The 23,850-nt window shown below is 39.2% G+C and overlaps 1 protein-coding gene across 4 annotated transcripts in view; it reads left to right on the forward strand.

Annotated features, from left to right (window-relative positions):
- The first annotated feature begins 204 nt into the window (after positions 1-204).
- Positions 205-23,850, forward strand: part of ATP2A2 (ATPase sarcoplasmic/endoplasmic reticulum Ca2+ transporting 2) — a 79,477-nt gene continuing 55,831 nt past the window's right edge. For all 4 annotated transcript variants that reach the window (XR_010918225.1, XM_067539619.1, XM_067539620.1 and 1 more), the window contains exons 1-4: positions 205-1,114; positions 2,062-2,079; positions 2,179-2,261; positions 12,238-12,342. Coding sequence is in view for 3 of the 4 variants with exons in the window: in XM_067539619.1 (XP_067395720.1) it covers positions 997-1,114; positions 2,062-2,079; positions 2,179-2,261; positions 12,238-12,342 (324 nt within the window). In the remaining variant the exon portion in view is untranslated. The remainder of the gene's footprint in view (positions 1,115-2,061; positions 2,080-2,178; positions 2,262-12,237; positions 12,343-23,850) is intronic.

Raw genomic sequence — 23,850 nt, forward strand, 5'->3', positions numbered from 1 at the left:
CTAAGGCGCAACGCAAAGTCGCGGTGCGGGCGGGCCCCTGTGCTGGTGGCGTTTCGGATCCGGGTTCGGGCGGGCGGGGCTGCTCCCTCCTCCCAGCTCCGGGCCAATGAGCGGCGTCCACATGCCGCGGCCGCGAGAGGGGCAGCGGCGAGCAGGCTCCGATAAATTCTATTAGAGCAGCCGCCGCTGGCTCAGCTCGCGCTGGGGAGGGAACAGAGCGGGGTGGAGCGCAGCGCAGGGCAGGACTCTAGGCGAGAGCAGCGGCAGCCGGCTAGCCGGGGACAACAGCGGCCTAGCCACACCGCCCGCTGGAGAGCGCCGGGAGCGGATCCCACCCCGCGGGGCCAGTCACACTCTCCCCAGAGGGACGAAGGGGCAGTGAACGACCCCCAGGGCACGGAGGGGCAGCGGGGTCCCCTGACGCCCCCTAGAGGAGACAAGGCATTTCATACCCCTCGGGGCGCAGCGGGGGTGATAAATCACCTTATTGTCGCCCCCCCCCTTTTTTTTTTGCGACGAAGGGGACAGTGGCGATTCCCTCTGAGGAGAAAATTCCCGCCACGCGCGCCCCAGAGTGCCGGCGGGGGTGGTTGTTACCCTAGCACCGCCCGCGGTACCCCTCGGAGGGGGGGACAGCCATTGGCTTGACGTCTCCGAGAAGGGGGGGTGACTTTTCGCCTCGTGCCCACCGAACCCCTGCCGGAGAAGGGGGTGCCGCTGAGCCCCTGGTCTAGCTCCGGGAGAGGAAGGGGGACGGTTGTGCGCGTTCCCTCAGGGCTGGGGGCGAGGTTACCCCCCCGGTACGGAGTGAAGGGGGCTGCCGTGGCCGGAGAGGCGCGCTCTTGTCTAGGTCTATGGTGATAATCACCCGGGGGGCGCCGGGGGACCCATAGGGGGAGAGAGAGAGGCACCGAGCGGAGGGCTTGCTGCTGCTGCTGCGGAGTGAGAAGAAGGAAGCGGGCTGAGGAGAGAGAGACACCATTTGCCGCCCCGGCCATGGAGAACGCTCACACCAAGACCGTGGAGGAAGTTTTGGCTTATTTCGGCGTGAACGAGAGCACCGGCCTCAGCCAGGAGCAAGTCAAGAAGCTGAAGGAGAGATGGGGCGCCAACGGTAGGTGAACCACTCCAGCCGCTGCCGGGCGGGGGAGGGAGAGGGATGCTGCTGCGTGCCGGGATCCTCTTTCTCCCTCTCGTCCTCCTTAGGGCCCTGTTTCAGTCAAGGCCTAACCTGTGTGTGCAAAGCCGGCATCTGACTCAGGACCCGGAATAGGAGCGAGGGAGAGAGAAGATGGCTGACTTGAACTCCACCTCGTGGGTTTCTTTTATACCCGAAGCGCTTAGGGCTGCATCAGCAGGGAGGGGTGCCGCCTGCGTTTCCTTTCACCTTGATGGGAAACCAGCTTCTTTCATTAAATAAAGTGCTTGATCATTTTTTATGTGACCCCTTTCATTAGTTACGTGACCTTCATTTTCTTCTTTATTCCCAGTCCTCCCACCTAAACACCGTTCTTTGACTTTTTAAAGAAAGGGGGGGAGGGTGTTTTAAAAAAAGTGTTCAGAAAACACTGCAGCGGAGCTTTATTTTTATAGCTTCTTTTGTGCCAATTGTATTGCAGAACCAGATTACAGAGAGAAACAATAGCAGATAGGGAAATGGCAATTCCTGACTAGAAAAATGAGATTGTGAAGTATTTGGATATATATCTGATATTCTGGTAAAGTGGAGGTGGAGGGAAATCCAGCCTGGGACCCTTTGTGTGCAGCGGCACCAGCAGTAACATAGAAGGCATGAGTGATGAGGTGGCTGGATTTACTAGATTGCTACTAAAATGTATTTGACATAAATTGCAGAATTAGCAAGGCCCATTCTTAATGACATTACTCAGCATTGCCTTAAAATCTGAATTTCTTTATGTAATCTAGTAGAATTGAGTTTTGTAGTATTTTAGCTAGTTCAGAAACAGTCTTTAATGATGGATGCTTTATAGTGGCTAATGTGGTTATCTAACAGTCTTTTCTCTTTGACATGCTCCCTGGGAAAATCTATGCTTCCTGCAGAATTACCCGCTGAAGAAGGTAAGCCAACTTGTACAATCTTCTGATATTTCTTATCCATAACTTTGCGTCTTTCTATGTATTTTAAGATGTATTATGTCTACTTTTTATATTTTGCAGGAAAATCCTTACTTGAGCTTGTGATTGAACAATTTGAAGACTTATTAGTTAGAATTTTGTTGTTGGCAGCTTGTATATCTTTTGTAAGTATAAAACATTTATTTTTCAGACTTTTCACATATTGAAGAAATGAGACTGTGTGTATATTGAAGGACAGGATTATTCCTTAAATTATTATGTTGCTTACATTAGTTCTTTTTGTGATGTGGAAAAATAAATTGCATGCTGAGTCTTAAATTGGTTATCTTGCTACGGTTAACTTTTTTGCATCTTTTAGATATTAATTTTCTGTATTCACTTCATGTATGGTATATAATTCTCTTCTTTCTTGAATACAATTAAACTAGACACACACAGACTTGTGGAAAAAGCATACATATAATCCAGTGTATTTTTATATCTACTTGAGATGGGATTTCTCAACCCTCTTCTTTTTGTTGTTGGCTGTTAAAACCAACCTTGATTAAGAGTTTAACTGGTCATTCTTTTTGCTTGTGTTAATCCTTATCAAGCTAATTGAATGATCATTTGAAAGATGTTTTTTGATACAATGCAAACTGTAAATAGAATTTGCATAGTGAATATTTCAGTTGCCTTCTCTCCCTGATAATAGCAAGGTGACAGTTGTTGCTTTTGTCAGTGACAAGAATGATGACGGCAATGATGGCACCATTGTTGACCAAATTTGGTAACTGACCTTTGGATAGTCTGTTTGTAAAATGGACCCCTCATCTTGCATACAAGGATTGAAAATATGAGACACTAAATGACTCTGGTTTTTGTTTTTAATATACCTTTAACTGGATAGTTTCTTTAGGCAGTGTGCATGGGGTCTGTGGTTGCTAAGGAACTGGAGAAATGAATTGAAGATTAAGTACAGGAGGAAGGTGATGGGGATGCATATGTTCTTGACAAATTGGAGAACAGAATGATTGGTTTCTATTTATTTTTTTTAAAATGTGCAGAATACTAGAGATTATTAGGTGGAAGTGAGTCTGTTTGGTAGACTTCACTACGGAATTGTAATTTAACCGTGATCAGAAACGCAGGTGTTAGTTTTTTATAAGATAAATGAATAAAAAAGTGGAAGTTGTACTGATTTCCTGTGTAATATCTCTCTGCTGAAGTTCAACTAATTATGAAGATAGACTGAGGCAAATGATTCATCTTAAATTCAGACTATTTATTAAAAAAAAAAAAAAAAAAAAAAAGGAGGGTGGTTATCCCTTGTGCCTGATACAGTATTCTGCGTTGCTGATTTTGGGCCAGTGAAGGCTTCTGATATCACAAAACTGACACATGGTTTCAAAGAAGAGGGCTTCAATTTTGGTATATGTACATCATTGCCAGCTGGCCAGAGATTGGCATTGAGCTTTCCTGCGGAGATATGCACACTCTAGTCACTTTGATATTTCCTGAGAGGAAACATTACTGGCAGTAGCAATTTTGAGAAATGAGTGAACATCTAGGTTTTTTGGGGGGCGGAGGGGTAGAAGTTTTTTGTAAAAGATATGAAAGTTGCATCCCTCATGAGAGTAGAGGGAAAGAATGATAGTAATAAAGGGTAGAGGAATCTTATGGTGAATGAATTACTACTTCTAGAATTTTACATCCCATTTCGGTTCCAACCAAATGGGTGAAAGTAAAGATCAAATTCACCCAAATTTGAAATCCTCTAATTAGCTGACTCAATATTCAACATTGTACTAAACTGACAAAGGTCAAATAATGTACAAGGCCAAATGCACTTTGCTGGTATGATTGCTGAATTTATTAATCAATTAGACTAGCTTCCATCTTCCAGTTTGCTGAAATTATTGTGCTAAATTAGGGAATTAGTGTACAGGGTACAACACTGGGATATCTGGGTTCTCTCCTCCTTTATACCACTGACCTGCTGAGACCTTGGGCAGGTCACTTCAGCTTTCTGTGCCTCATGTTTTCCCAACCTTAAAAGTAGAGATAATACTTATCCTCATTCTTGTAAAACATGTTAAGCACTTGGCCTGAAAATGACTAAAATAGAAATGCTAATAATTTTTATTAGAGTTATTCTATAAGCAGTTCACTCCCATTTTTGTTTGCTTCTGGCTTTTGTATTAGGATCAAAGATAACTTGTAATTTATTCTGTTTTTACTTGGGGCTTGACATTTACTCTTTATAAAGGCTATATTAGACTTTCATTAAGTTCTGGTAACTTTCAAGCAACTGTGCTAAGCTTGTATAAATATATTTATTTCTATAAAATAGTTAAGGTGATCAGCATAATGTAAACTCAGATACCTGTTCTGAAAGCACTTCTTTCCAGGTACATAGCAAGTAATTGCCTCCCAGGAAAATTTAAATGTTACATCGAAAGATAAATTGTGTATACAATTGAGGTAAAAATTAATCTTTAGCATTGGATTGCTGCATCATAAAGATGATTTAGCACAATTTATAATGTGTATTAATTTATAATTGGATGGGCTAAGTCTTGAAAAGTTAATGAGGCTTTGTAATGCTACATCTATTATTACAGGAATATGTGAAAATCACCAGAAGGTTGGTACTTTAAAAAAAAAAAAAAAAAAAAAAAAAAAAACCCCCAGGAGTGTACACAGAGCATATTAATTAATTCTTAGTTTAAAATGGAGTCTGACTCAGGGTTGCTTTAAGTTAATGTGTCAGGCTTCTGTTTTTTAGGTTGTAATAATATAATTGGGAGGTAGGGGGGAGCAATTTTTGAGAGATACATATATGATTTTGGGGGGCTTCCAGTTTGTATAAACTGGAATGAATAATCTCTGATGTTCATACTGCTTTTTAACTTAGTATTGTATCAAACACCACTACATGAAAGCGCACTTGGGAACCTCTGATGCGCCCAAGCAGTGTGTACATGAACCAGTTAATATGCAAGGTATTAATGTGCTTTAGAAATCACAGCTTTGTAGGCTGTCTGCTCCATGTAGGCAAGCACTTAGATACAAGGAACCATTTCTCATGTTTTTACTAATGTTTATTGGATAAACACATTTATTTATTGTATCGGGGATGTTCTAGAAATCTCTCTTTCAGTTTAAACTGAAAATGAGAAGCCCTTTATGTGTTGTTGAGTCTTTTTGGCAGCACTGGCCCAGCTTGAAGTTAATGGACTTCAGTAGGAGCAAGATCAGAACCACATTGCACAAACTTGGATTGTGTGTTCTCATTTTAGGGTCACTGTTTTCTGTACTCTTGTAGCAGTCTCACAGATCAACGACGGTAGTGCTTGGGTAACATATAAGGCCTTGTAGAGCAGTAGCAATAAATAAAGTTAAGGTTGTATAATAGCTGCTGTTCTAATCCTTGTTTTCAGTTTGTAACTTTCTGAAACTTTCACCTCAGTTGAAATTTTATGGGCCTGGTCTTCATCCAAAAATTAAATGTTCAGAAAGTTTGTAACAAAATGGTTCTAACTCCTTTGAGTATATGTGTGGCAAAAATGGGGGATACACTTTGCAAATACTTTTTTGTTTGTTTTGTTTAAATCTCTACAAATTCTTGCTTGAATTGCATTAGTGCTGAATCATCTTAGAGGTTGTGTTGGAATTGGGCATGGAAATAGTTCTGATTATGAAATTCTAGTGTGTGTTCCAGTGAAAATCAGTATTGTGTTGAGAGTAAGTCTTTGAAAATCACACTGTTCCTTCAAGGAGGTGTGGCAGGACGTGTGCACAGCTAAATTACTTGTGTAATAAAAGACAATGGCAAATGCTAATTGCGGCAGAGTTTCACAGAGGCCCTTGTTGATTCACCACTCACCTTGTAAGGTTAAAAACTGCACAACTCCTAAAGTTCACCTGGTAGGCCTTGTAAGGTACATGGGATAATGCATTCCTTATCATGGAATATTTTTTTCTTCAAAGAATGTTATGTATTGCACATGCATGTGTGCGCACATTCCATTTTAAAACTGCTTATGTTAAGGTTGCATGCTTATGCACTCAAGGAGGAGTTGAGAACGTTAAGCTTACACATGACACCTTACCTCTGCACTTTTATGCGTGTGCATTATATACCTTTTCTTAAATATCATGCAGTAATATTAGTTGTTCTCAAATTAGTTTGTGCACCACTGGTGGTATGTGGACTGCAGTAAGGTAGTACATAAACTGCTGTATAGTATTGACATCATAACCCATTATGTCTATACTGATTTAAATTACTAAGGTGGTATGCCAAGTACTTATTGAGTTGTATATGTGGTATGCTAGATCTCAAAGTCGGAGAACTGCTGGTCTACAGCCTTAGATGCACATACTTTTGTGATATTTCATTCTTGTATTCTCAGACCATTTTCATTATCCTATTCCTCCAGTATATGGCTTAAAATACATGACTTAAATGACTAATGACTTAAAATACGTGTCTTGGAGGGAAGAAAATTTAAGTTTATACGTCTAATCCTACAAAAGAATCTATAGGCATGGACCTTCCCCAAAGAGAGTGTAATCGGAATCTATAGGATTCCCCAGGAATAAGTGTCTGCAAAGGGGTCTCCATATGGGCAGTGTCAGTGCCTTAGGACTGGTTTACACTCGCAGCGAAATTTGGCAGCTGCTGACGGGAGATACGCAAAGTACATTGAGTAGCTTGCGTATCTCCCATCGACTTCTTAAATTCTAATTAGCACGGCGTCCCCATTATGCCGCACCAACGGGAAATGCCCTCCCATCGACACAGCGTTAACCTTTTTGTGGGGGTGGATTTATTTAGTCGACTTCCGAATCAATTGAGCGGGTCTCCACTGCTGCTTAATTGATCCCGCAAAATCGATTTCGCATTGTTGACAATGCTCTATATTGGTTATAATTCAGAGGATGAGCCAGTTAGCAGGACTTTACGGCCAAGTTATTTTCGAAGGTGTATTTAGTCTATAATATTTTGTATGAGGGTGGTTTACTGTGTAATGTCATCTTAATGACTCTAATAGACGTACGTGCACAGATTACTATGCAGTGCTTTTCAAATGGCTAAATATGCATCTTAAATGTTTGATAAATAGTAGATGATCACTTAAGAGTATTATAATGCATCTATACACACGAGAGCAGAGTTAAGGTAACATACAGAACCCTAACTGTAGTACTTCCTGGCTTTTGCACTTTGTCATACAACCATAATGTTTTCCTAATGAATTGTGAGTGTCTCATACTAGACACAGCGTAGTCTGGGAAGAGTATTTATAACTGGTTGCCTAAATGAGAGGATCATTAAATCAGCTTTCTTTGCTGCTGCTGCTACTACTACTACTAACCCCTTTATACCAAATCAGACTTACAGGTGGGTGCTGTGGAAACTTGCTAGGTACAGGTTTACATTAAAATTGTATACTGTTGTGAATGTAGCCCAATAAAGATGTTTATTATACATGCTAATCAGGCCCATGTATAGCCTGATCTTTCAATTCTCAAGCATGCACATTGTAGTAAATAAGAATTTTGTCTGTGTAAGGACTTCAGGGTTGTCCTAAAACTTCCTGGGAACTGGCTAACTGTTAGATCTGGAATAGTATATGTTGCATAAGATAAAGATAGGATTGGTGTATTACATTGGCATGCTGTCAGCAAAATTCAGATTATGCAATGTCACCCAAAATGATATCTGATGGGGAAAGATCACCGAGCTTTAAGAAGTAATTTTATGTAGTTTTTAAAGATGTTCCCTTGTAATAGATGCTGTAGCTTGTTAAGAACTTCAGGTGCCAGATGCTGCTTTTCTTTCTGCTACCTACCATTAAGTATATAGCAAAGCAATTGTACATTCAAAAATATGGCGCCGCACATATGAGAGGTAGTTGCCGCCTTTTAACTCAGTAGAACTTTTGGATTTCCATTTATAATCATCATTGAGTTTTATTTTTCAGTAACAATTAGCAAGGAGAGTTTTGATCTTCTCATGAGTAATGGAACTAAATTTTGGAGAAATGAAAGAACTTTCATATGTGGTTGCCAATTCATTTTGTGGATGGAATAATTTCTTATTAAGGCTATTAAAAAGGGATATTTTATTTGTTTAATTTTAAATTCAACATGTCCTATCCAGTAACATTTGGATAAACAGACACATTTGGATAAAAGCATTCACTATTAAGAGTCTAGCTTGCATGCTAGAGAAATAAAAAAGGATAATGGTAGTCAGGCACTTTTGGTTTGTCCAAAATATCCTAAATCTTAAAAATTTAAATGGCCTGGGAGAACAAGCTTTCTATTCCAGGAAGATTGGACAGGTAAAAGGAACCCACTTTAATTGGTCTAAGATCTTTTTGCGGTAGGATAACCTTGTGATTTCATATTTTGCCTCCTAACCGCCATTCTCAAGTAAAACACCTGCCTCTTGGCCACTGACCGCAGAATCCAGTTTGTCTACTGGATCAATAGGTGTAACCTTCTAAACAATGGATTTTATCCCAGAACTTTCACTCCTTGTATATTGTACTCTATTTTTGTTGTCTTCAGAATGCTGCTCCCTCAGTTTCTTTCTTAATAATATGATTGTCTCAAACGACTAATCTATGTGCTCTGGTATAAAGATTACTGAAACAGTGAGGATTTTTTAAGAGTAGAAATACTTTCATGGCATTATTCATATAATTCTATTTTTTCTCACTGTTTTTGTGACCATTCAGTTGATCACTGACTAGTTTACTGCTGCATCTCCTCTCTGCTTCTTTCTTAATGATCCTGAGCCACAAGCACTCTGCTTGTCATTGCATGTGAGATTTTTAGTATTCATGTATGTTTCTACTTTAAAAAGTCCCATGGCCACATCCTTGTTAAACTTTAAGAGACTGCTGCAACACTTAAACCAATTAAATATGGCTTGAGCAATCAAATGAAACCTTGTTTAATCAGAGTTGCCCTCTAGATTTGTTCTCACCATTCAAGTGGTGACAGGGTAGTATGGGTATGAGATATTTCCCTTAGTCTCTGGACTTCCTTTCCACTTTAAAAAAACAAAACAAAAACAAAAACCAAACAAACATGATTTGCTTTTCTTAGGTATACAGGAAATTCTTCTAGAAAATTCAATTTAACTTTATAAAAAGTATTGTTTTAAAACAATATCATGGTGATTGATCTTAATTGTGTTCATGGTTATATGTACTACAATGATTTGTTACCAGATTTCTATCAGTAAGGGGCATCCTATCACTGGATCCTTCTGTCTGTTAAAAAAAACCAAACACACACAAACCCCATGTCTTGTCTATTATAAGACCCTGAGGTTTGCTAATGGAACTGTTTGCCAATCTAGCAAGGCGTTTGTACAGTGCCTACCACAAAGGTGTCTATTTGCAAAACGTTGATTTGTTTCTCTATCGACATCGTTTTTGCTTTATTAAGTAATGTTTTAAAAACTTATCTGTTGATATTTACCTGTTCATCTGTGATCACTTGTTGTTGCTTATTAAATCTAGGCTACTGTACAGTTTGGCTGTTTTTGAAAGGTCCATGTTGGGAGAACACCAGTTGTTTGGCCTCTAAAACTTCTAAGGATTTTGATCTAGCTATTGTCTTGATTATGGTATCAGTACAGCCATGGTTAAGACTTAAAATAAGCAGTCAGATTTGCTCTCTCATGATCTTTCTGAATTTCAGTTGGTTTTTTAGAGCAGAGGTCCTCAGATGGCACTGTGCATTTTGATGAATTTCTGTTAAGCTCACATAGCATTATACATAGTTGTTGCCATCTGTATGTTAATCCATTTGCTACAACGTGGTGTACACATTAATTGTAAGCATCAACCACAATCACAGTTTTGCATTTGCTCTTATTACAATGGATCATTAGCTCTGTTTGAATCAGTGCCTTACTGTTTTTAACATTTAGTGAGAGTTGCATGTTTGGATTTTTTTTTTTTTTTTTTTTTTTTTTTTTAAATAAGCAAATGTACTTGTGTGGCGGAGGCAGCATAAACTAGTACAGACCCAAAGAATGGGGACATGATCAAATAAGTTTGAGAACCACAGTCTTAGAGATACTTGATTCTATTGGCTAGGCATTTCCCTTAAAACATTATTTCAGTTCTTCCTGAGGCAGACAGATCTACATGTTGCTGATCTGAACATTGGAAAATGCTTGCTTTGAAGATGTAAAGCACTGTAAATGTAGATTCCTCACAGAACCTTTTATGAGATGTAATTGACACAGATGTTAAGTGGCTTTACCAAGGCCACATGCTGGCCTCATATACACTAGGATAATAACATGCAACTAAGTTCTGTTGCAAGTTCCATTGGTGGTTGCAGTTGTGGAGGCTGTATGTAGAAAGAGCTTGAACAACAGAGTGGTTAAAAACACTAGAGTTCAGTCCAAACTGCAGCCTACACCATTGATGGAGCTGCAGCAACAGGGAATTACAGGTCATAGATACAGCCAATGATTCTATCAAAGATCCTATGTTGGAACTGAAGACTAAAAGCTAGGAACTCCTATGCTCTTTCCACTAGACTATACAATCTCTCTAAACTGAGCCTAACATAATACTGCCTTTCCTGTTACAATATTGAACATTTTCTCTGTTCTAATAAAATCTGCTCTTATGTTGGTCTTGCTTGGTGATTCAGATTGTTTCTGTTCAAGGGTCTCATGCTATTGCTCCTTCATTCTTTAATATCTTGTGGTGTTTCACAATTGAGCGATAGTCCTAGTGCAGGTTGATAGTGGAATGATGGTGTCTTGTTTAGTAACTGTTTGCTTTCTGGCCTATTTGGTAAGGTGATTCTGAGTCTGTCTGTGGTTCAGAATGCTGTTGCCTGACTACCAGCGCTAATTATTTCTACACATTGTTCCCATTTATTGTCATTTAACAGGCTTCCTGTTGCTCAACATGTTGACTAAAGAATTAGATTCTTCCTCCTCAGTTATTGCAGAATTTTGCCTGAACTTATTAAATTAATAGGCCTTTTTCATATGTCCTTGAACTCTTTGAGACCAGTAAATTACAAGTCTATAGAATCCCCAAACCTCATGTGAAGCCTTACAAATATAGAATCATTAGGTGCCTTATCCTTCTGCTTGGGAATGTATTAAAGCTGAACTGAGGAAAAAGATGCATTGTTAGATCTTTATATAGAACTTCCCAAGTTGATTTAGCTTTTCTTCCCTTTTTAATTAAAAATATTGTACTTCTGTGACCTATCATTTTAACATGACTGTGAGGTGCTCTGCCTGGAAAGCTTAAGAGGAGCAATACAGGCAGGCATAATTATATTTTGTGTTTAAACCAACAGATGCTGCTTTTTCCAACTCTCTCCCATTTTAAACTTCCAGAGTTTTTATTGAAATTCATCTTCATCACCTTTTGTGCAGCCCCTTTTCTCTAAATGGGAAGAGAGACATTTCACTTTGTAGAATAAGTATACTTAGAAAACCCCCACCAACAACTGATATTGACAGAGGGGGTACTAGTCCATTCATTGATATCCTGAATTGATGTCATGGTTCTGTGGCCATGTCACAGATTGTGGCCAGTCAGAAAAAAGGCCAATCAGATTATAAATGTTGCAATAACTTTTTTTAAAAAAAGCTTTAGTATTTTTAAAATCTATTTTGTAAATTGTCTTAAATACTAACACCAGTCAAGCGCTTGTAATTTTTCAATGTACTTTCTTGCCATTGTCATGTTAATTTGATTTACTTTTGCTTCTGTTTGTAAAGCCTGTGTAGGCTTTTGTTTTGAAACAAATGCTTAAAGCTAACTTTTAAAGAATTTAAAGTATAATTCTTGTCCATGAATTTGCAATAGCAAACTATTTTGTAATGGAGAATAGGAAGGTGAGGGAAGAACCTTGATAACAAAATTTCACTTTCAGCCTTTCAAGGTGTGGGTCATAAATGAGTCCAACAAGTGGGTTTGAAAAAGAGAGATCATAAATCTTTAGGAGTCTTGAAATTAACGGCCTTAAACAATAAGCAATAATGATAATGCCATAGATGTTTCTGTGGAAGTTCTACAACTTCATGTTGTGTGTAATGTTGTCTTGTGTGGATATTTGTATTATTTAGATTAACTGTGATTTCTCTTGCAGGTTTTGGCCTGGTTTGAAGAAGGTGAAGAAACAATCACAGCATTTGTAGAACCTTTTGTTATCTTACTTATATTAGTAGCCAATGCAATAGTGGGTGTGTGGCAGGTAAGCAAACATTTTTATAATACCAAGCCTCAGAAATCATTTAAGCTCTTGATTAGTAAAAGTAGATGATGTTTATAAAGTACAGATTTTATAAGTAGTATAGGCATATACCCAAAGTAATGTATACATTGTTAATGTTAAATTACTTGGAACCAAAATCATCCTATGAATTCTGGCATGAAGTGTTGACCCAAAGCTAAATTGAAAGTTATGGAAATGTTAAAACATGGGTAGACTAAAACACACAACACAGAATACCCTATGGATGTGTTTGGCCACAGTCTTGGTTTATTTGTCTTTCAGCACTTTAGGAAAGAGGTCGTTCATAGTAGAAACCATTTATGAACATTGTTCTTAAATTTAAATAATTTGCTCTGAGATTAAACATTTTATTTGCTGTTGAAACAAATATTAATCACTTCAAACCCAGTTAGCAAAACAAGTTTTTAAGGTTGCAGTTGAATAAAGGAGGATGGGGCAACTGTGTGTCTAGATTTTTGTAGCTGTCTTTCATTGAGCAAATGTTAGTTTTACTATGCAGTTCCTGTAACATATATGCCAGTCGATATGGGTGACTACAGTATTACATATCCTCTAGAGAGCTCACACTGTTCATGGCAAAATGGCTTCCAAAACTAAAGGAATTACTTTAAATCTTTGACTAGTTATTGGTTACTTACAGTGATTCAGACTGGAATTCTGACTTTTAAAATAATTTACTGTTTGCTTTAAGACGCTTCCAGTTGAGTTGGGTTGGATTAGGAAAAGAAGCCTTAGTGGCAAGGAGAATGGGAGGGAGGGAAGAATATATGTAAATGCTGATGGCTGAAGGTGGTTGTGAGTTGGTAAGTGACAGAATATTTTTAAAGCTAAGAAAATGTTATAGCTAAAATGAAATTTTTAACTAATTTAAATAACTAAATAGCTCCTATAAAGTACAGAGTTTGATAAAGTGTTTGTTTATTCTTGCTAAATAATGGGACTGCGTTTTTAATGTAAAATCCTATTTTCAGATAATAAAACATGAATGTTATCCATGCAGAAACTTGACTGGGAGTTCCATCTGAAAATGTATATTTTTAAATAGAAACTTAAGATCAGTTGTGCACTTTTTTAGTTGAAGTTCACAACTTTTTTGAGGCTTTGAAGGGTCTTTTCACAATAAAAAAAGAAATATCCATTTTGTACAGCTTTAAGTATGGTAAGATAAAAAGCCTTTCTCACCAGGAATAGGATGTTTCTCAACATAACGTTTCATTGTTGACAGTTCTGAGCATACATATGATAAAAGCCACCATGCTGTAACAGTAACTTTGTCACTGAGATGATATGATTGTAAAGTCTTCATCCTGCTTTAATATTGGCTTAATCATAAATTGCAGTATTTTTTAAAAAAGTGTTAAAATATTTTGCTCTAAAATGTGACTTATGATTAAACCAACATAAAAGCAGCATGGAGATTTTAGTCTTGCTAGTTGATTATCACATTATCAGTGACAAAAATACTCTTTATCGCAAAATGGCTACTGTCCTGTAGGCTTAGAATTAACAGTAATTAAACTTTGTTTTTTCAAAATAAGATTATCCATATCCAAGAAATGCCTTGACTTGCCTTATCTTACCAGCTTTTGCACCTACCTGGCTGACCAAAATGGATGCCGTTCTGTAAAGTGTTTAGTATGTCTTCTGATAGGTCACTGTTAAATGTAATGGCGTAGTGCATTCTGATAAACTAACAACGAATTTCTAGTATAGCACAATAAGGTAAATTCAGGAAGGCCACATGATCAGGACAATAGCTTGTCTAAAAATGGCTTCCATACTTATTGTACCTTGATCCAAGGTTCATGCTCTTCCAGACTTAAAAAAACCCAAAAAACAAAAACCAGCCCCCTCATCCCCACAAACAAACACAACCCCACAACTTTTTTTGGCAAATCTGTTTCAGTAGCTCATCAGATACTTGGTTTATTTAAATTTTTAAAAGTTACCTTAAGACATCTATATAGTTTTACAGCTAGTCTTTGATATACTAACTTTAATGTGCCAGAGAACCCCACAAAACTGCTTACTTCCAGCAGTTTCTCTTCTAAAATCATATTACAATAGGAAAACATCAAACAAAGTTGGGTGTTTCGAGAACAGAATCTAAAAGCAGAGCACAAAATATACCTTGTTTCAATTAGCTGCTCTAAGTATTCTAGTCCTTCTTGATTTGTCCACACCCATTTATTTGAATGTAAATACCAAGGGACTGAGGTTTCTAGCTGCTTGTAAAGTATAGTATTGGCACCTTATGAGAACTTTGAACACACAGAATAAGAAAATGTTACATAGATTTTTGGTTTTTTAAAACAGTTACACATCACCTGTATGGGAAACACAACTAATTCCTCACCCTTACTACTAAGCAATTCTTTTTAGTTGCTTTAAATACTTTTTTTAATTGGTAATTGTGTAGTAATTAGAATTGTTACACACACACACACCTGATTCAAATCCACAAAAGCAAGCAAGTGAATCATCAAACAGTACATAGCTTCTTTGCTACAGGAAAGCCTTACCATAACAACAGTATGCCACTAACCACAGATCACAGCCTTAATTCGAATGCCCTCAACCTTCCCTTTTCCTAAACTACCATTTCCTAATCGTATTGATTGTGGAAGTTTGGTGTGGTGTTGTGATGGGGATAGTCTAGTAAAAAACGTGGTGGAGTGATGGCATCCCTAGGCTGAGGGGTATGGTAGCTGCAGTAATGCTAAAATGTGTGCCTGTTGACAAAGAAGGTATGTTCTGTTACGTGGCTTAATTTTTCACTTCCTTGTGTTTGTGGGTTTGAGTCAAGTATGTTGTGTGTAGTAATCCTAACTATTTCACTACAGTTTTTTGTATATCAACTTCCTAGTTCTATAACGTTTTAATGGGGACTTAGCATTGCACAAAAGTGGGAGGTGGTTTTTATGGGATGGGTGTAAAATGCAGCTGCTGACAGGAGATTTTTATGCACCAATAGCTGCTGCATCAGAACCCTTATGTGCTATGAGCTATACATAAATTCTCTGTTGGCAACTAATTGTGCATAACTGTTTGCTTACAATGAACGGCCAGAAATCATCTGAATTTAGAACTGACTGAAAAAAGGGAATCTTTCTAGGACACTTTGGAGTGTGTTTTTCTCTCTCTCTCTCTCTCTCTCTCTCTCTCTCTCTCTCTCTCTTCCCCAATCATCTAGGGCTAGGGCTCATGTCATGGCATAATTATATGCCTTATTGTAGCTGTACACCACACAGGTATAATTCATGAAGTCAAAATGGGTGAGAACTTAAAAATTGGGCTGTAACAGACTGCAAAACTCAGTGATTCAACCTATTGATATTCTGAACAAAAAACTTTCAGTCATGCTTATAGCAGTTTCCATTGCTTCACACTAACTCTTCCATTCTAGTCTACCGAGTGACAATCTTGGAATCTTAATGTATGGATATTTGCCATCTGTATATCTATTGAACATACAAGCTTAATTTTTAGTATTCTCTCGTTCAGTGATCTTCCTAAATTTAAAGAGGAAATGTGAATCCGTATTCCATACTACAATGAAAACATGATCTTTATATTTGTATTTAATAAAAAATAATATATGAACTAGGTCCATTACAGGAGGAACAGTATGCATTTCTAAATTTGGTCATAGAATCATAGAGTTGGAAGGGACCTCAGGAGGTCATCTAGTCCAACCCCCTGCTCAAAGCAGGACTAACCTCAGCTAAATAATCCCAGCGAGGGTTTTGTCAAGCCGCAGCTTAAAAACCTCTAATGATGGAGATTCCACCACCTCCCTAGGTAACCCATTCCAGTGCTTCACCACCTTCCTAGTGAAAATCTTTTTCCTAATGTCCAACCTAGATCTTCCCCACTGCAATTTGAGACCATTGCTCCTTGTTCTGTCATCTGCCACCACTGAGAACAGCCTAGCTCCATTCTCCCTGGAACCCCCTTTCAGGTAGTTAAAGGCTATCAAATCTCCCCTCATTCTTCTCTTCTGCAGACTAAACAAGCCTAGTTCCCTCAGCCTCTTCTCAAGTCTTGTGCTTCAGTCCCCTAATCATTTTTGTTGCTCTCCTCTGGACTCTCTCCAACTTATCCACATCCTTTTTGTAGTGGGGGGGCCCAAAACTGGACACAATACTCCAAATGCGGCCTCACCAATGCCGAATAGAGGGGAGTAATCACTTCCCTCGAGCTGCTGGCAATGCTCCTACTAATGCAGCCCAATATGCTATTAGCCTTCTAGGCAACCAGGGCACACTGCTGACTCATATCCAGCTTCTTATCCACTGTAACCCTCAGGTCCTTTTCTGCAGAACTGCTGCCTAGCTCATCGGTCCCCAGTCTGTAGCTGTGTGTGGGATTCTTCCGTCCAAAGTGCAGAACTCTGCACTTGTCCTTGTTGAACTTCATCAGATTTCTTTTGGCCCAATCCTCCAGTTTGTTTAGGTCCTTCTGTATCCTATCCCTACCTTGCAGGGTATCTACCACTCCCCCTAGCTTAGTGTCATCTGCAAACTTGCTGAGGGTGCAATCTTCCCCATCCTCTAGATCAAGGGTGGGGAACCTTTTTTATGTCAAGGGCCTGATGGTGGCCCTGGCGGCGGGGGAGAATTCGGCAGCGGCGCGGTTTCACGGCAGCGGGAGGGTTCCGTGGGGGGCGGGGGCAGTCTTGGACCTGTTCCTTCAGCAATGCAGAATGTTCATCTCCTTCCCATTTCGTGCCACCCAGTGAAGTAGTCTGGGAGCTGAGCTTGTCTGTGAAGACAGAGGCAAAAAAGGCATTGAGTACCTCAGCTTTCTCCACATCCTCTGTCACTAAGTTGCCTCCCCCATTCTGTAAGGGGCCCACACTTTCCCTAATCTTCCTCTTGTTGGTAACATACCTGTAGAAATCCTTCTTGTTCCCCTTCACGTCCCTTGCTAGCTGCAGCTCCAATTGTGCTTTGGCCTTCCTGATTTCACTCCTGCATGTTTGAGCAGCATTTTTATACTCCTCCCTAGTCATCTGACCAAGCTTCCACTTCTTGTAAGCTTCTTTTTTGTGTTTAAGTTCACCAAAGACTACTTTGTTAAGCCAAGCTGGACACCTACCATATTTGCTATTCTTTCTGCACATCAGGATGGTTTGTTCCTGTGTCCTCAATAAGGTTTCTTTAAAATACAGCCAGCTCTCTTGGTGTCTTGTAGCTCTGAAGAATGCAGTATTGTTTTACTTGGATTTAAGTAGCCAAACTAGTTTACTTTCTATTATTTATTTAATGTTGTTTGGTTTTGATTTTAAGGTTTTGAAATTGTAGTAGCTGACTAATCTAAGCTTTCATAATTTTCAGGGTTCTGAACTAAATATATGTGAACTCTAGTTGTACATCATCAAATTTAACAGAAGCAAAAACTTGACTTCTTAGCCAGGGATTTTGATTGGCAGCATAGCTCTAACTTTCTGGTTAAATGCCACTCAAAGCAATTTATCAGTTTAAATTGCAAATGGGTAAACTTTTATCATGTACATTTATCTTTATTTTAGAGGTATACTAGTAATACTAACATTAAAATATTCAATATAATACTTAGCAACTGAAAAATGTTCAGGAATTCAGTGACTTTACAAGTTGAAGGGCAATATTGTACAGTGACATGCAAATGCTGCTGCAGATTTTACCTTTCTTCCTTCAAACTTTTCCTTCTAGATTTGAATTACAAAGCTTTAGAATTAAAGTGGTTAAAATATTTTACAACTTTAAAGAGACACTGTTAGTACTGGCCTATGATTCTGCATGTCTTGGAAAATGCATGTTCTCATGTGTATATTGTACCTGTGGCTGTTTTTATGTGATGTCAGATTTTTCAAAATTTTGAATGTCACAAGTGTCACAAACAGTTGAATACATGTGGAACATAACACTAGAACAATTCTTTACACTTTTTCCTCACCTTTGAAACTGAAGTGATATTATATAGTGATGTAGTACTTGTTCTTTTGGAAGCTTTGTTCAAATTTGTAAAAAATCTAGGTTCTTTAACTATTTTATTATAGTAGTACCCAATTAGGTTTGAGCATGCACTGTGCTAGGCACTTACATAGAGAGAGATTGGATTCCTGCCACAAAGAACTTAGTCCTAAAATAATTCTTTTTAAAGAAATGATCAGATATATATAAAAGCTCTTCCTCTTGTGTTGGATTGGAGTAAATTAATACTTCATTTTGATTTAACCCCCCACCCCTCTAAATCTAATGAAGATGGGGAATAAAGCTTACTGCAGTCAAGGCAACCATATTTAAGTTTTAGGTTTTACCCCACTCTAGAACGCATGCACAAGTCTAATTTAGCCAGAGAAAAAGCTAATATATAGAATATACTTTGTTTACTGAAGCCTCCCTAATAGACAAGCTTTTTCCTTTTAGCATACATTACAGGAAGGACTCTGCTATTAACTACTTGCCTGGAAAGCAAGTAATGACAAAACCAATCAAAGGGAAAAAAATCCAAAAAGTATAATGGCACCCAGCTGAAGGCTGTAGATCAGAAACCTACTGATTTTCATGCTGTGAAAGAATCAAAGCATTCTTTGAACTGTTCAGATATATTTAAATGGTTACACTTGCATGCTGATTTGTTTAAAACACAAAGAGGCTTGCGCTGAGGCAGTGCACCTACATAATGCCTTTTGAGTTTTATTTGTTAATAACTTGTAAATTTAGGAAATTGACCAAGAAAAACTAACTATCTTAAATTCATATAATAGATTTAAAATAGTTCTCCATCATGAAGGGCATTTACTCTAATTGAAAGCACCCAGTACATTCTAAGCAAGTTTCCATTGCTGCTGTATTCAAACTTTTCTTTGCTGTTTTCTTAAACAGATAATACTCTTGTGAATATCCATTCTTTTTAATCTACAGTTCAGTAGATCTGTCCATTGAAATTAACGGAATGTGTGGGTAAATTCGCTGCACTGCTTTGAAAAACTAAACCTCCAAAGTTAAGGTTGTAAGATCCTGCCCATTATCAGCCTGACTCTTCACCACACCTCCTAACCAAAAAACCCTTATGACCTGCTTTCTCTGTAAAATTACTTTCTTGTAATCCCTACCAAAATAACTTTTTAGAAAATTAGTTAAGGTTTTAGAGAGGATGCTTTTTAATCTATTTAATGCAAAAGACTATGAATAATTTTTCTTTTTATACAGGACCCCTTAAAGACAACTTGTTGTTAAGTTAAAGTGCAAGTGTTTGTAGTCAGTCAGAGCAGAATTATCAGTGTATTAACTTCTGTGTGGCAGAGTAAATATTACAAACGCTGCAACATCTGCCTAATCTAAACCTTATAAAATAGTCTACAATCTTTCATGTGAAAAATTTCTTTGAAAATATTTTTTCACCTAAAATATGATGACGCATCAGAGCCTTTCAGAGTTCTTGGCAGTTGGTATCTTTACACCCACACACCTCCCACGTAAATAAAAAAAAGTGTAGGGTACATCATGATGACAATCATCGTGCCACTCCCTCATCCTCCCCAATCCTCCTCTTGTCTTCAGTAGCTCCTTGCAGCAGTATCAATGAGCAGTCACCCAACCTCCCATTCCTACTAAGGAAATAGCCTCTGTAAGTCAGTGGTCAGGACAGAAGGAACTGTATCCTTGTATGCTGAGGGGTGAGAATCTAGGAAGATCTTCCCTGGAAGGGAGGGGTATGGAAGTTGCTTCATCTAGCCTGTGCCTGTTTCATCACAATAGCTGTTTGTCTGGGAATAAATCCCTAGTGAGGTTAAGGTGGTTCCCCAGTGGCAGAATCTGTATATTTCTCCTCCCAGAGTGGTCATGAAATACTAGAATCTTCATCCCCATGTAAGGAAAGGCAAGTGACAGAATAACCAACTCGCATGCTGTTGTAAGAGGGCTAGGTAGTGGTATCTTTTTTGACCAATCATGGTACTGACACTTCTTATCCAGTGAGCTCAGGGTAAGGCCACTTAAACTACTCCCGGCTCTGAGTAAACCAGAGGGGAGAGTTAAATAGGAGAACTGTTTGAAAGTGAGCAGATTTTCAGAGTGATATAATTGAATTTTGATGTGAGGGAGCTGTTATGTTTTGGGGCTGAAACATTCAAAGGTGCCCAGTTATTGGGTTTCCAAATCTCCTAATTTTAATGGTAGCTGGGTCTCCGGATCTCTTAGGTAGCTTTGAAAATCTCAGCTTTGGCTTTCACTTTTTGTTGGCAATTTATAAAGCTAAAAATCTTCACTTACTCTTTTGATGGAATAAGGTTTTGAGGGTATTTATTTGCCTGACCTTTTTGTCCCCAAAGATGCAAGTGGGGAGCAAGATAAGACTTCTGTAAAAGTATTCGTTGCTTCTGTTAGATGCCTTTTATAGGGGTAACTCTGTGGACTTTTAGTAGATTAATTAAAAAAAGGGGGGACATTATACCATTTGGAAATTTGATAAATATTTTCCCCTTTGCAAAATCAATATGTGGGAAGGAGGGATTAGCTTATAATACTGTATATTGAGATGAATATTTACTCAAACAGTAAATTTTATTCCTTTAAATTTCAAGATTTTTTTTCCAGAGTGTCACTCTATTGTTTCTAGGTGCTAGAAGTTCAAAAACAGAAAATTGAATCTGTTTGAGACTAGGATAAAGTCAGTATAGGAAGAAACCTCCATATATGGGTGTGTCATCTGAAGTCTGGCTTCCTACTTCTCCCTGTCTCCCTCTCCCATAAGCCACCTCCCTCCCCCACAAGCATTCTTCTCAAATGCTGTGAAAATTTTAGTTAGCGGATAACTTTCCCTCTAGAAGATGGATGGATTATGCTGTATAATTTAATTAAAAAGATGAAAAAATGTTTACACTTCAGTGCCTGTATCTGATTCTAGGTGATTCATCTCTTCAAACCATCTATTTCATACAGTTTTAAAATCTGCAGTATACTAATTTACATGCATATATAATCCTACATCAAATCTTTTTCTGTTAATTGGTGATGAGCTGAAAAATTCCAAAAGCAAATGAGCTTGTGTAGTCAGAAACACTGCAAAAAGATAGTTTTTAAAAGAACAGAATAAAAAAAGTAATAGCTTTAATTTATTATCCAGTACTTGAACATTGTAATTGAACATAAAATAGAAATGTGAGGGAATGAATTTGAAGCTATCCTGGGTGTACTGGGTATAAAGAGATGTACTGGGTAAAGATGAAGTCGCTATGTGCTTTGTTGGAAGAAACCTTTTTAAATGTTTAACTTAATTTATCTTTGATGAAAAAACATTTCCTCTTCCAGCTCTTAAAGTTTAGTTAATACTAATAGATGATCCAGGCAGGAGCTCTGTCTGAACTGTCATGAAACTCTCTCTCCCTCTTCGTTTGTTTTGTTTTGTGGGTGATGTAGATGCAATTGTTGATGACTTTAAAAGGTATTCTGGTTATTTCAAAGAAAATCAGCTTGTAGAACTGGATTTAAACTTTTGAAGGGATGACTATTTCACTGTCTAATTTCAAATATTAGATTACGGGAGTTAGCTCACAAAGGATCACTTGTTTTCTGATATGGCATTTATGTATGTATGATAGCTCATGAATCTTGTTCGCTAACCTGGATTTCATTATTGAGCTGCTAACTTGGAAGACTGAGTTAACAAAGATCTCATATCAGAGATCTTCTATATTGCTGATCTGATCATTCTTGTTTCTTTGCCCCTCAAATTTAATAGGGTTATTGAAACTTAGCAGACCCCAGGGCATAACAAATTAAAATTCTGATTACTTATCTGTATATGCAGAGTAACCAATACCCATGAGCAAGAGCTTAAGTACTTCCCTTCATCCTGTGCAGAGGGGAAATGCAATGTGTTTAGACCAATGTTTCTCAAAAACCAGTCCTTGAGAGATCCCTGACACAGTATAGAAAGCCAGTCCCTGGTATCAAAAAGATTGAACTATGGTCTAAACCAGTGTTTTCTCAACCTGTGGTACGCGCACCCCTGGGGGTACATGAGACACAGGCAAGGGGTACCCGGGGAAAAAATAGAGTGAAGGGGAGGCGGGCAGCAGCTGCTGACTTCTGGGGAAGCCAGGAGGCAGCCTCCCGCTTCTCGCCTGGTCCCAGCTCCCAGCTGGGAGGCATGTGGTAGCCCCTTGCTTCCTGCCCAGTCACAGCTCCCATTTGGGAGGTGGGTGGCAGCCCCCAGCTTCTGGGGAAGGTAGGCAGCAGCTCCCAGCTGGGAGGCAGGCCGCAGCCACTACAGTCTTGGGAAGCCGGGCAGCAGCCACCCACTTCCCACCCAGTCCCAGCTGGGAGGCAGGTGGCAGCCGCTCACTTTTGGGGAAGACACATGGCAGCCGCCTGCTTCCTGCCCAGTCGCAGCTCCCAACTGGGAGGCAGGCAGCAGCCCCCAGCTTCTGGTGAGGCGGGCAGCAGCTCCCCGCTTCCCGCCAGATCCCAGGTAGGAGTCCGGTGGCAGCCTCCGGCATCTTGCGAGCTGGACTCGCAGCTGGGTAGCAGCCACCCGCACCGCGGCTCCGAGCCGAGGGACAGCCTCCAGCGACCTGGCTTGAAGACAGGTAGCAGCCACCTGCCCATATCCCTGGGTCCCAGCGGGTGCAGAAGCCTCCTCTGCCCTAGCTTGGATTGAGTGGCAGTCGCCTACCTCTGGGTCTGGCAGCCAGGCAGCAGCTGCCTGCAACTTGCCCAGGTGACAGCCCCCTTCCCTGTCTCAAAGCCCAGTGCCCAGAAAACTTGTCAATTTCATTGCTCTAACTGACCAGTGAAATTGACAACTATGACAGTCCCAGATTTCACCAGTTACCCTCTTTTCCTCTTTCTCGCCCTCCTTACCTGTCTCTCTCACCCCTTCCTCCTCTCAAATCTATAGCAAAAAATGTGGCACTGCGCTTTATATTCCCCATCATTGGCATGTTGCTCAAAGCCTCCTAGCTTTGGCCAACATCACTTCTAGCCCAGGTACATACTTGAGTTGCGCATCCTTGGTGTAAAGGTGGTAACCCTACCCACACTAGATCTGACATCTGTCGTATCATGGCCTTATATACTCAGCCCTTCTTCCAACATATGGCTCACATTAGTCTGTAAATATAAAATTCCATGGAAAATTGAGTGTTGGGGTACTTATTAAAATTTTAATAAGTTAGGGGGTACTTGCTACTTAAAAGGTTGAGAAACACTGGTTTAGACCACACTCCTCAGATTTCGTACACCTAAGTATTTATGGCATCTCCATCTCTCACCCCTGCCAGTTATTTCACAGCATTCACCAGATCATCTGATTTAACCTGTGTAGTTCAGTATGTACCCCATACCTCTTTTGTTTCCGCCTGCTGGAACTGGTACTACACAGAGAGCTAGACAGGAGCAATCAGTTGTGTGCTATCTGCTGACAAATTAGGTTGTCTCTAATGGCTCAGGGTTTGAATTTTCAAAGCTAATTCTA

This window comes from Emydura macquarii, unplaced genomic scaffold, assembly GCF_026122565.2.
Source record: "Emydura macquarii macquarii isolate MOO-44397 ecotype Brisbane River unplaced genomic scaffold, CSIRO-AGI_Emac_v2 contig_554, whole genome shotgun sequence".
NCBI classification, from domain to species: Eukaryota; Metazoa; Chordata; order Testudines; family Chelidae; genus Emydura; species Emydura macquarii.